The following is a 12,727-nucleotide window of genomic DNA, read 5'->3' on the forward strand; positions in this document are numbered from 1 at the left end:
CATTGCAAATCCTCGAAGGCGCCATGTAGCTATATTTGTATGGACTCAATGTTGCCCGGGAAGATGATTTCGTCTCGCCGGTATCACTTGGTGGTCATGCGTGGCACGCGCAATCTAAGCCTCAATGTGTTGGGGGGCGCATCCAGTGATGCCGCTACATGTTTGTAGTGTAGGCTGTTAGTGGCGCTCTAGGTCGAACGTCCAAACGCGTCCTGGACCTCAACCAGTCACTAAATAAGTCAAGTTGCTTCAACGGCCAGAATCCCAGTAAAGTCTGGGGCATGGATCTGGACTATCTCGCAAATACAAATTGGACGCAATGAGAACCCCCCCTCCTCCTCTCCAAGCAAAGAAAGAAAGAAGAATAAATAAAATAAATGAAACAGAAAAAAGTGGTTGCCAGTAATTGTGTCGCGATGAGCATAAGGAGGCTATTGTGGGTCCTACTGCACTCTTGCTGCCGGTTCTGCGTCTCTTCAACCTCTCATCCCGTCTCTTCCTCTATATTTTGCATGCTTATTAGTCTCGCAGCACTGGAGGAGCATCAGGCAGCCCTTTCTATCGCATTACAATCGTCAGCCAAGCTTTGACGATTCCAACCCTTTCGATCCATTTACGTACGAAGCTAAACAAGTGTGCATCAATGAATGCACAGTCTATATCTTTGTAGGGAGGACACGAACACTTTAGATGGTTTGCCACACGGGAGATTGGCACTGTCATGAGGCTGAAACAGACAATGGTTGAACTTTGAACATGCTAAATATAAACGCCGAAAAGCGAGATAAGGTATGGACTAGGATATGTACTGATGATCCCTAAATAGGCCAGTCGATATAAAAGCGTCGGGTGCACAGGGAACTTTTTGCTCGATAGATTCATTTGATAGTCTTCTTCCCTGTCAGATATACGTTTATTCGTCCTTGTCAATGAAGCTAGGAAGCACCGCTGCCCAGCCAATCAACGCCTGTTGTGGCCCCAGATTTCGGGTCCCTCGTCGTTCGGGCCTCTGGCGCCCAGCCCCTCTGCCTGTGCCTTTCATTACCTAAGGCGCTTGAGCCCCCGTCCAGGGTTTATGGTGCATCAGAGCAGGAACTTGGAACCCACCCTCAACCAGACGACTGACCAGAGTGCTTCATGCCAGCACCTCTTTCCTGCCACAACATCACCAACAGGGCTCTGGTCCGCACGCCACGCGGCAGAATCTATCACTTCTTTTACTTTGCCTGCCTGGAAGCAGACGGACACAACGTGTATTTCATTAATCACCTGTGGGCACGCTCTTTCTGTTCTTTGTGGTAAGTATCTTTCAGACACTTGAAGTGAGCGTTCGTCCTGGCCCAACCCCAACAAAAGGGTTTGCTCCTGTGATCAACTCAACCGTCCCTGGGCATACTCTCTCTTCAAGGAATGAAGTTGACAGATCCTCAGCTCGACCTGTGTTTCTTCTGCTGGAACATGCAGTAACTTGCTGGTTCTTGTCTAAACTCCTTTGAGGTCAGCCGGTCACTGCAGGAGTCTACGCAAGCCTCTCTCCGGATCCTGATCCAAGCCTGATATTCACGCCGGCTCGTTTCATTCTTTAGGCTTATACTTGACGACCAAATATTTCTCAACATGTCCGGTAATAACATCATTGGAAATCGAAATAGTACCCCAGAGGCCAATAGTACCTCGACGCTACGCCCACCCTCGGCGAGGGCAATTGGGTCAGGAAGCTCCCTTCGAGCCTCTGCCGACATGACTCTCCTCGCAGGCTCATCTTCTGTTAATCGTATCCGGCCCTCCTCCGATTTCTACGGCCAGGCTCAGCAAGGGCATGGTCAGGGGAACGCAGAAAATGACTCTCAAGATAAAATCGCACAGCAATGGATTGCCGACATTGACCAGTATGAGACAACTTTGGAAGAAATGGCTGCCGCAACTTTGGACCAGGACTTCAAGGATGAGTTGAGTGCTATAGAGCAGTGGTTTCGGGTCTTGAGCGAGGCAGAGCGGACTGCCGCCTTGTACGCTCTCTTACAACAAACTACTCAAGTACAGATTCGCTTCTTCATTCAAGTGCTTCAACAGATGGGGAAAAACCACCCTATGTCTGGTGTATTGTCGCCTGCAAACTTTGACAAAGGTAGGTTGCCGTTTTGCCAACCTCCTGAAATCTAGCCTGGGTCTCTAACTGATTGCAGACCCAATGTCCAATCGCCTCAGCGACGCTATGAATAAGTTAAATGTTGATTCGCCCCGAAACTCCTTCTCGCGAAACTCAACCGTAGCTTCCACTAAGCGAAACTCCGGCCTCGATCCTTCGACCATTAATGCTATGTTTCCTGACGCTGCGGCAGCGATAGCAACAGAGAAAGCAAAATTCACCCAGCAAACTGGAAACCCCCCATCCTCGAACCGCAACTCCGCCGCCATCGATGCCCGCATGTCTATCTCAGGTGGACAAGAAGCCCGTGATGTTGGCGCGCCGAACCCAGCTTCCCCATGGGGTGCCGGCGCTGCAACTGAGCCGTCAGCTGCCAAAGGAAATACATCACAGGTGCCAATGGGCCAGTTTGTGCAGCCACCGCCTTCGGGCGGCCTTAGGTCCCCACGGCCACAGATGACTGGTAGTTCTCCTTTACAAAGCACCACACTTAATGCTCCCGAGAAGAATCCCTCTGATCTGCCTTTATTATCCCCATATCAGTCGGGTAGCGGAAATTGGGCATCCATGGTGAATACTCCAATGGCGCCGACGTTCAATGCAGCCACTACCGGTGGCAAGCAAGCCGATATGATGGCAAATGCCACCGTCATGAAACTTGCTGCACTCTCAACCGTCAACAATCGTATTGCCTTGGATGACGTACGCAAATACCGCCGTACCAGATCTAACGACGCACCGGGCAGCACCCACGCTCAGGTGTCGCCTCCCAGCCAGGCTGTAAACCTGCCGGGTACCAATGTAGTGATGATCAATGAGCACGGTCAGGTTTTGAACCATGAGCAAGTGTTGGCCATGCAAGCGCAGCAGAGTATTGGGCTTGGAGGGCAAAGATCCCGCCCTAGCTCTCCTGGTCTAGCGATGCATCAGACATTGGGGCCTGTGCCGCATTTTACTTCACCACAACACAACGGTTTTTTGAGCGCCTACGATGGCTCGTCTGGCCTGTTGGGCACTGGTATTCCAGCCGTAAGTTTAGGCCAGCTAGGTATGACTGGTCACGAAGGTTACTTGTCCGATCATTCCGATATAGTACGAGGTCGTTCACCTAGAGGTCGACGGGGTAGTTCCAAGGCACCAGAAGATCCGGCCGATCCAACGCTACTTCAGGACATTCCAAGTTGGCTCCGCAGCCTTCGATTGCATAAATACACAGAAAACCTGAGAGACATGAAATGGACAGAACTGATTGAACTCGATGATAAGGCGCTAGAAGATCGAGGCGTCAATGCACTAGGTGCACGAAGAAAGATGCTCAAGGTCTTTGAGCAAGTCAAAGGTATTTATTTCATACCCCAGTAATAACTAAACGATTGCGGTGACCTGACGCAAAATGTAGAAGCAAAAGCCGAAGGCAGGCTATGAGAATGCAAATTCACAGATCAGTGCTGCTGACTGGCAAGTAGTGAAATGATAACTAAGTGGTTAGAATTGCAAATCTATCCAATAAACGAACTAGAATTGGCATTTTTCTTTCCCGGAAAGGGTGATGGCACACAGTGAATATACGTTGTTATTCTTGCTGAAAATTAACTGGCGTTGCAATTTTTTTTCAGGCACCTGATATAAAGGGCATTCATTCAAATAAATTGTGTACTCGTATCAGCAACCTAGAGAGTAGACGTGACAAAGTGCTTATCAATGCATGTAAGCTGTTAGTTCTCGAGATTAGTACACACTTATTAAGTTACCAACTTACCTAGGTAGGTCGGCAGTGACTATATCTGGCTGGACCTCTGCAAGTCCTGCTGGCTTTTTACAACAACTGCGTCCGCGAGCTATTCCAGCTTCTGAAGATTGCGCTGACTAACAAGTGTGGCTTTGGAGAGACCCACCGAAGTACATCCATGGGCATGAATTCAAACTAGAGATCTCTCCAACGTCCGTATAATACCTTGAAAACAAGCACTCAGCACCCCCAGCAAGACTAAGCTGTCACTGGTTTTGATGCACCCACGACATGACGGTCTATGTCTTATAATCTATAACGGACCTACGGTTTAGCTGATATTGGGACTCGTGTTTGCACTTGTTATTCACTAGGAAACCAAGGTTGTTTAGTGGGGTGTACTCCGTACCACGCATTTTCCACGAGGTCGTGGGCTCGGTCGGGAGGGTGGAAAGGGGGTAGCAATATGATCTACAACTCGCAAAAAGTTTCACTACACGAAAGCCATGGAAAATAGTCCGCCTCCGAGGTAAACTATGCCATTTAATTCTTAGTACTGTTGCTTGGCTAACTGATGTGACCAAGGACCCTCGATGAGGTGTCAGACGCGGATTCTGACCTTGAGGAGCTTCAAGGTGATATCGCAAAGTTTGATGAATCCGTCAGAGAATTCCTCGCGTCACATAGAGGAACAGTAGATGTTCCCAGACTATCGCGTGGTACATCCAGGGGCAGAGCGCCGCGAGGTCCGCGTAAAGCAGCGAAGCCAAGAGGCGACATCACGGCCAGGCTCTCTAAGGTTAATCAGGCTTTTTTAAGTGGTGACTATGAACAAGCCATGGACCTTGCTTTCGAGGTCATCAGGATCAACGCGGAAACACATCAAGCTTGGACGGCTCTCTCTTCGATTTTTAGAGAGCGCGGTGAAATGGACAGAGCTTTATCAGCAATGGTATACGCAGCTCATCTTCGGCCAAAGGATGTATCTGAGTGGCTCAGATGCGCCTCATTTGCATTGGATTCCATTACTGGTGAAGATGATGAGCCCGGAAACCTGCACACCGCTCGACTCTGCTATTCAGCAGCTCTCAGAGCAGATCCTACAAATTTTGAAGCTCGTCTCAACAAAGCTGATGTATGTCATAGACAAGGCCACCTCTCTGCTGCCATCACGGAGTATAATACTGTTCTCAAACGACGTCCATACGATCTTAATACCATACGGAAACTTGCTGAGGCATGCATCGACTCGAAAAACGCAGCAACTTTGGTGCCTTCCGCCATAAATGCGTATCGACATTATTTTGACCATGCAATGAGCGAAATGCAGCTTGAAGCTCAAGATATGCTCTGGCACGATGTTGGAATCTATGTGGGACTCCTTGCCCAGGTGGAACGAGTTCAAGAAGCGATTTCAGAGCTGAAACGACTTTCAAGATGGCTTCTTGGACGCTCTGCCGAAACGTTTTGGGACAACTGGCGAGACGACGACAGAGAATGGGACATATTGGACAACCGGCGTGCATCTGTTCCAGAATTCTCTCATCTTGGCAACAACTCGACACAATTTGGTCAGTCCCTGCCCTTGGACCTCCGCGTCCGACTGGCGACATATCGACTTAGGAACGGTGATCATTCAGAGGCCATGGTAGGTATACCATCCCCCTTCATGACTTCCGGTTCCTATCAGTGTCGTTAACCAAGGTCCTCAGAAACACTTGGATCACTTGGACCCAGCCGATCCATCCACCAAAGCTTTTGCTGGCGACTTTACGTTCTTGATATACGACCTGGGTGTGGAACTGGGCAAAAATGGCCAAGCATCAAGGGCAATCCGGTACTTTGAACTGTTGCGCTCTATGTCTGGGGACCCTGACGCTGCGGTCTTATTGCAGCTAGGCCGATGCTACCTGGGTACTGGAGAGTCTGCAATGGCTGAGGAGTACTTATTGGCCGCGCTAGATGCGGAGGAAGACAATATAGATGCTCGCATTGAACTTGCAAATATGTACGAGAAAGCTCGAGAGGATGAGGAAGCTTTGATATTGGCGGCTGAAGCTTTGGCTCTTCGTGGAGTCCAAGACCAGGATCATCCCATCGAGGATGCTGGCATAGCCAAGGTCCGAATCCGACCCTCCCGCAGCCGTAGGCAACGAGCCTCACAAGGACGATTTCAAGGGGGTGGTAACGCAGACAGATCAAATTTGATGGGTAATGGAACCAGGCGGCCAGCCATTCCTAGAAGACATCGGTCAAAAAAGCTTGCTGGCCCTGACAGACGTCAACAGGACGAACAAATACGTGCTCTCAAACTTTCTCAACAGTATGCTATTGTGCGGGATCTAAAACAACGCATTTCAGAAGGCCATAAGGAGTTAATACCTGCTTGGATGGCATCTTCCAAGGAACTAGTCGATGACTTCAGGTCTCTGAAGCGATTCTACAGTTGGGACAACTATTTGCGCTTTCTCGGGTCGAAAGTCTTATTGCATAAGTCAAGCGCAAACCAGCCAGAGACCGAACTCTCCCAAATGTACCAAAGATTGACGCGTTGTAAGTGACCAAACACGAACAATATGTTTGAGCCACTCATTCTATTAATTTGTTTCATGCAAGCTTATGCTAACACAATAACCATCGAAGCAATCGCTCCACCATCTGAGCAATCCAGCCACACATCGGCTATTCCTAATCTTGCAACACATCAAGGCATTTCATTCGATGATTGGTTGGATTTATTTCTCGACTATGCTATTGGTTTGGCAATTGCTCATCGGCGACAAGAAGCGTACCAAGTTTGTGAGGCCGCCAAAGACTCTACAGTTTTTCAATCTTCAAAGCACGGATTCATCATTCATGTGGCATGGAGCGGTAAGGTGATTTTAAGCCCGTAGTGGGATACGCAACGCTGACCAGAACGAGTATGTGCAATCTACACCAACGACGAGGAACGGTGTGTAGCAATTGCCCGGCATTTGATGCGCGATGGGGCGACCACCGATTCTTATCGAATGTTCGCCTTACTATCTATGCTTTGCCAGTCACCTGCGTCTTGGTATACATCAGGACCAGCGCAAAAGTATATTCTGCGCCAAATAAAAGCCATTGATGTCAGCCATGAGACCGCGGCTGTGCGCCGGGGAGGTACAGGGGAGAGCGAAGAGGCAGGTGATCCTACTAGTTTGGACATCGACATATGCCTTTTGATGCTCTATGGTCATATTCTTTTCACTTCCACTAGTTATTCTTACTCATTGGGTATGCATGGTTCTTAGGGGAAGAGGTGCGGACAGACGACGAGGCTAATTTTGACTACCGCAGGTTACTTCCTTCGGGCACGCTCACTAGATCCCAGTAATGCCATGGTAAATCTCAGTCTCGGGCTAGCCTATGTGCACTACGGGTTGAAGAGACAGTCAAGCAACCGTCAGTATCTGATTTTGCAAGGCCAGTCATTTTTGTCGCTGTATGCTCGACAAGATACGAATGGTGATGACTACGCATTGGCTGAACGTTACTATAATATGGGTCGCCTTTTCCAGCTGCTTGGACTTGGTTATCTGAGCTCAGCTTATTATGCCATGGCTCTAGATATATGTAAAAATGGAGGAGGCTCCAAGGATCTCTCAGCTCTCATTTTGGCGAACACCCTTATCTCACTACTGACTGTTGGAAACAACGATGTTGCTTTATCGGTACTTAGAAGCAATTTGAAACTCTAAAGCTTTTGTCCGAATACGAGGAGCACTCTTTGAGTGCGAGACTTCTGGTCCCCAAATGAATCACAACATATAAGGCTACCTGTCCACACGAAATTGGTAAGAAAAGTGACCAACTCAATGATGACAAGTTAGAGGACGGCCATGAAGAATATGGTGCTATAAAATCTGCTGTTTCCCGCCTCTCATCCATTTTCGCCTTCCGCCAAATACCTCTGCCCACTTGCAATTCTTGCTCAGCATGTCCGTCACAAATTCACCGTTCACTGGCTCATTAGCCCCCAGTTTCACATTGTCCTCTCTACACGCTTCTGTCACTCACTCTTGCTGACGGAATTAGTCTATTGAGACTAGCGTCGAGCTACCTTGTACGAAACTACGTCACACTCAACACATCAATGAAGCAGCCAGACGGGCAACTAGACAGGCACGTTTACCACTACCATTATTTATGAAGCGCCGCTTGTTGCATAGGGACAGTCTAGTGTGACTACTTTTTCTCTATTGTTCTATCAAGAGCAAGAAACCTAGATCTGACTCAGCCATTGCATCCGACTAGCCGCTGCGTGGTGGGCCGAGGGCGCGTAATTAGAAAAGTCTTAGAAAGATATGCAGTCGCCGGGGGGTTGCATAGTAGTCACAATTTGGCTCAAGGACCGATCCTAAAATTATAAAATTATAGGCGACATGATAACTATCATGCAAGTAGAAGGGGTGGAGCTATTTCCGGTTGCGTCACGTACTAGTACGTACATAGAGTCAGGTACGAGTACCCTTGCCTGGTATGTCAATTTGGTGGCTTGCATGTCTGAGTTCCACTCGCCGATCGGCTCAACACCATCTTCCTCAACACCAAACCGAGTTGCTGGAGGACGCCAGATAATGGACGGCGTTCATAAATACGCATCACTATGGTACGCGCCGCAATTTTCCCTCGAAGCTTAGCCGCAGCCATCCTCCTCGCCTTTGGGATAACCAGCGCGATTGATGAGCCCCAGGCCCCGCGAGGAGCCAATGTCACTGGTAGCGTTCCTCTGTCTGTCGACCCACGAAGCACGCTTGAAGTCTGCAAGGCCAGGACGATCAACTACATTACACATGCCTTGCCCCAGTCATGCCTCACAAGCTCCTGGAGGAGTCCAGCTCCTACGTCTACTGCACCTGCAGTCTCACAACATGGAAGAGGCAATGGGTCAGATCATGGAGCCGAAAACCAACCATCACGGCCTCCAACGCCGACATTAGATCACAATGTCACCGAAGTGCAGGTCACGGAACCAGCGGCGACGACGTTTATGTCATTCGAGGACTGGAAGGAAATGATGCTCCGGCGGGCCGGGCAAGATCCTCAGGACCTGCGGTCTCGAAAACCGAGCGAGCACAACACTGATGACAGATACTCTCCGGAATCCGGTCACGCCGGCCTCGGGGAAGAGGGCGAAATATCCCTCAACTTCGACGATTATGGCAAGGGAGACCACCAAAAGCTTGCGTCTCACAGATCCTCCCGCGGTGACGGTGTTGATGAGCAGCCCGCCGCCGGTGATGCGTTGCTATATGAGGAAGGCAAAGCAGCTACTGTGCATCTGAGTAAGGATGCGGGTAAAACTTGCAAAGAGCGGTTTTCTTACTCGTCTTTTGATGCCGGTGCGACTATATTAAAGACTTCGCCTGGAGCTAAGAATGCCAGAGCGATCTTGGTCGAAAACAAGGACACGTACATGCTTCTGGAGTGTGACGCCGCTTCAAAATACGTCATCATCGAGCTGAGCGACGACATTTCGGTGGACACGGTTGTTTTGGCCAATTTCGAGTTCTTTTCAAGCATGGTACGCCATTTTCGCGTCAGTGTAAGCGACCGATATCCTGTCAAGATGGATAAGTGGCGTGAGCTCGGGACGTTTGAGGCGCGAAACTCTCGCGATATTCAACCCTTCTTGGTTCAAAATCCACAAATCTGGGCCAAATATGTCAGGGTCGAGTTCTTAACCCATTTTGGTAACGAATATTATTGTCCCATTTCGCTCCTACGAATTCATGGGTCCCGCATGCTCGATTCGTGGAAAGATAGCGAGGGCGGTCGGGACGAGGAGGCATTGATTGATGGTGATGAATCCGGTGGAACTGATACCCGCCAAGACGAACATCAAGTAGCTGCTGCTGCAGCATCGAGAGATCCTAATGTGTTTATGACGGTATCGAATGGTACGAGTGCAAGGAGCTTGAGTTACGCCTTGGACATGTTCACAAACGTGGACGCTACCTGCCCTGCATCGTCTTCAGCAGGGGCCAATTCCTCAATCACGGATCCGAAGTTGTCGTCAGTTGGCCTTGGGACATCGCAAGAATCAGACCTGGTCTCCAGTGACGTACCACAGGCTCGTTCCGCATCTCTTGATAATTCTGGCGATTCATCGATTGCACAGGCGAAAACCATTTTGGCCACGGCGTCCATGAATTATTCAACCCTCATCTCCATATCACAGGATGACCGCATGCGCAATCACACCGGGGCTCTAAATGGAGCTGCTTCAAATGTTAACACAACGACGATCGACCGCGAACACAATGCCGCAACCCCAACTGCTAAGTTATCGGCATCGAGTGGTCAGAATGGTAAACCACGAAGTAGCGGGACTACAGGCGCCTCAGCTGCATCTCCGACTATGCAAGAGGGCTTTTTCAATGCCATCACAAAACGACTCCAGCATGTCGAGTCGAATTTAACTCTTTCCATGAAGTATGTCGAGGATCAATCTAAACATATCCAGGAAGCATTGCAATCGAGAGAGCAGAGGCAACATGCAAAAATAAACTACTTTTTAGATGAATTGAACAAAACGGTCCTGGCCGAGCTCCATACTGTTCGCGAGCAATACGACCAAATATGGCAATCCACTGTTCTAGCTTTAGAGAGCCAAAGAGACCGTTCAGAGAGAGATATGATGGCCCTTAGCTCAAGACTCAACCTCCTTGCGGATGAAGTGGTATTCCAGAAACGAATGGCTATCATTCAAGCCATAATCCTATTATCATGCCTCTTTCTCATTATATTTTCACGGGGGGTTTCACTTCCATCTCTAGCGCCATTGCTCGATCAACCCTCCAACTCACGTTGTGCAACACCAGCTTCGCCAGCAACACCGCGACAATCTTCATACCAATTGAGTAAGGGGCACCATAGAGAAGGCCAATCATCATTTAAGCCATCTGATCCTCCATGTCAGGTACAGATGCTTCATCCTGGCGAGGCTCGTAATAGCACTTCGGCTGAGGCGTTACCATTTGAAGCAGTGTCGTTCCAGGGCAGAGATGAACCAAAAAGCGAATGTTCTGCGTTTCAACGTCTCTCGCCACCACCTAGTCCCAATCTGCTAGGCGAAAGTTCGTTATCAAGTGACGCCAGTTCTGCAGTTGGGTCAAGTCATACTCTTCCTCGCCGCCTGGGAGGGACGTCACACATCAGCTCTCGAAAGCCTCTGCCCTCGCTACCGGAACACCCTCGCTCATCATACGGAGAGTAGGTCACCTCACAGTTCTCAATATTTGACAGCAAAGGTACAATTATAAATACGTAGTCTTAGCGTAATGGATCTGCATCTAGTCAGAAAGCATACGCAACGAGACGGCATCAATTTTGTGATCCGACATTCGCAAAATGATACAATGTGGCAATGAATAATGAAAGTTGTCTATTCCCGATATGTTTCTGTTCGGCATGAGCTTTTGGTGTGTGCATTACGCCCAACTTTGTCGCGATCTTTCTATCTTTGTCTTCGCTTGCCTTTTTGTGAAAAGGGGAAAGCGATTTCTTAATAAAACTTCCTCTTATTTACATAGATTATTATAAGAACAAAGGAGCGAATATCGTGATAAGCAAATGCATATTTTTTCAAATCCTCGCAAGTATTTTGATTTGAGATTGAGTGAGCGATACAATGGTCCCAGTGAGCATTCACCCGTCCTGTAACTGGAACCCGCTAACACCAAGGTTGTCAATGTGGTGTAATGGTGTACATATTTTGAATTGCAGCTTCGTAGTCGTATTCCTCGAGGGCGGCTAGCCTAGTTCCACGGTCATACTGAGATCGTCTGCGCCGCTGCTCGTCGCGATAGTGCTGGCCGGCATTAGGCGTGAAGAGACCTATAGATGAGTAAGGTATATAGATCCGGGCCCGGCCTACTCTGTTCTCGCAAAACTTACCAACATGCTCTGCATTCTCGCAGCTCCTCTTCATTTTAGATTGGTTGTCTGGGTCCGGGAATGGTTCTTCCTGGCCTGCCAACTCAGGACAAGGGCCATTGCAAGTAAAGTAGAGCTACGGTGTCATTTAGCGTCGCATACGCACTCTCTGCTCTGGTGTGGGATTTTCATATTACCTTTGGGCGATAATGCGGAGCCTCAAGCATGACGGAGCTGTTCCTGAACTTTTGGACTAAGCAGTCTTTGCCTTGGATGGCTGCATAACCATCTGTGAACAGTCTGCTTCTTAAGGAGACAGGACGGAAGATACTAACTAGCGTATGATATCTCGGCAATCTTGTCACTTTTAAAGCAGTTCCTGCGTATGGCATGTTAGCTAATAATCATGTTAACGATGCGGGAAAACGTGCCATCTCTGATTGCCTCTGGCCTCCACAAACTTTGTTCTCAGTTAGCTACCGTCAATTTCCTCTACTGTTTGAGCACTAACATCAATAATATCTAATGGCTAGCTTAAGTTTAGCATGGGCATTTCTCGTTACAGAAGCTCCCACCTACATCAACAAAATTAATGAATGCGTAGCCAACACTAAGAAGCAATTTTAGCACTTTTGTATTTGGTGCAAATGCGAGGACTCATCAGGAATCAAGTATGAACTTACTTGCAGTCATTCGCAAAATCTATGCGCAAGTACATAAAGTCGTACTTGCCCCAACTAGACTCGTCTATAATCCTCTTCAGCATAGCCTGGTCCACTTTATTGGGAATGTTTCGGAGCATTATCTTCGCCCGTTAGCTCCCGCGTCATAAATAACTCATTCATACGTACCGTAGTGCGAACGTCAATGCCATCTCGAATCCGGTTGATATCAACGTAATTGTGGTGGTTGGTAGAGTTATTGTATGGGGATCTAGTAACTCGGGC

At 48.6% G+C, this 12,727-nt stretch overlaps 4 protein-coding genes across 6 annotated transcripts; 3 read left to right on the top strand and 1 right to left on the bottom strand.

Moving 5' to 3' along the window:
- Positions 1-1,123: 1,123 nt before the first annotated feature.
- On the top strand, positions 1,124-3,884 carry VTS1_1 (Flap-structured DNA-binding and RNA-binding protein). Of its 2 annotated transcripts, XM_007814618.2 has the most exons (4): positions 1,124-1,322; positions 1,432-2,128; positions 2,187-3,488; positions 3,549-3,884. In XM_007814618.2, exons 2-4 carry the CDS (start codon positions 1,618-1,620, stop codon positions 3,572-3,574), a joined length of 1,839 nt encoding a protein of 612 aa, XP_007812809.2. In that variant the 5' UTR covers positions 1,124-1,322; positions 1,432-1,617; the 3' UTR covers positions 3,575-3,884. The 2 variants fall into 2 exon arrangements, with proteins under 2 accessions (XP_007812809.2, XP_065975332.1); XM_066119537.1 differs by having other exon boundaries at positions 1,124-1,298; positions 2,187-3,875.
- A 219-nt stretch (positions 3,885-4,103) lies between these two features.
- TFC4_1 (transcription factor TFIIIC subunit tfc4) lies at positions 4,104-7,773 on the top strand. Of its 2 annotated transcripts, XM_066119538.1 has the most exons (6): positions 4,104-4,407; positions 4,464-5,526; positions 5,591-6,431; positions 6,522-6,749; positions 6,801-7,136; positions 7,200-7,773. In XM_066119538.1, the coding sequence occupies exons 1-6, from the start codon at positions 4,385-4,387 to the stop codon at positions 7,598-7,600; spliced, it is 2,892 nt and encodes a 963-aa protein (XP_065975333.1). In that variant the 5' UTR covers positions 4,104-4,384; the 3' UTR covers positions 7,601-7,773. The 2 variants fall into 2 exon arrangements, with proteins under 2 accessions (XP_065975333.1, XP_007812808.2); XM_007814617.2 differs by having other exon boundaries at positions 6,522-7,136.
- Positions 7,774-8,508: 735 nt separating this feature from the next.
- Positions 8,509-10,765, top strand: J3458_009048 (uncharacterized protein; the record flags this gene model as incomplete). Its single annotated transcript, XM_066119539.1, has 2 exons — positions 8,509-10,584; positions 10,727-10,765. The coding sequence occupies 2 exons, from the start codon at positions 8,509-8,511 to the stop codon at positions 10,763-10,765; spliced, it is 2,115 nt and encodes a 704-aa protein (XP_065975334.1).
- An 827-nt stretch (positions 10,766-11,592) lies between these two features.
- J3458_009049 (uncharacterized protein) lies at positions 11,593-12,172 on the bottom strand (the record flags this gene model as incomplete). The annotated part of the gene is made up of 3 exons (XM_007814615.2): positions 11,593-11,741; positions 11,802-11,916; positions 11,978-12,172. The coding sequence occupies 3 exons, from the start codon at positions 12,170-12,172 to the stop codon at positions 11,593-11,595; spliced, it is 459 nt and encodes a 152-aa protein (XP_007812806.2).
- Between the last annotated feature and the right edge of the window lie 555 nt (positions 12,173-12,727).

The sequence above is a fragment of the Metarhizium acridum genome (assembly GCF_019434415.1).
Source record: "Metarhizium acridum strain ARSEF 324 chromosome Unknown scaffold_141, whole genome shotgun sequence".
Lineage (NCBI taxonomy): Eukaryota > Fungi > Ascomycota > Sordariomycetes > Hypocreales > Clavicipitaceae > Metarhizium > Metarhizium acridum.

Bases quoted from the DNA above. Each gene is read 5' to 3' on its own strand.
- VTS1_1 (XM_007814618.2), top strand. From the start codon at position 1,618: ATGTCCGGTAATAACATCATTGGAAATCGAAATAGTACCCCAGAGGCC. The intron at 2,129-2,186 runs GTAGGTTGCCGT...AACTGATTGCAG, and splicing joins GCCTGCAAACTTTGACAAAG to ACCCAATGTCCAATCGCCTC. The intron at 3,489-3,548 runs GTATTTATTTCA...CGCAAAATGTAG, and splicing joins GGTCTTTGAGCAAGTCAAAG to AAGCAAAAGCCGAAGGCAGG.
- TFC4_1 (XM_066119538.1), top strand. From the start codon at position 4,385: ATGGAAAATAGTCCGCCTCCGAG. The intron at 5,527-5,590 runs GTAGGTATACCA...CAAGGTCCTCAG, and splicing joins GTGATCATTCAGAGGCCATG to AAACACTTGGATCACTTGGA. The intron at 7,137-7,199 runs GTATGCATGGTT...TGACTACCGCAG, and splicing joins TAGTTATTCTTACTCATTGG to GTTACTTCCTTCGGGCACGC.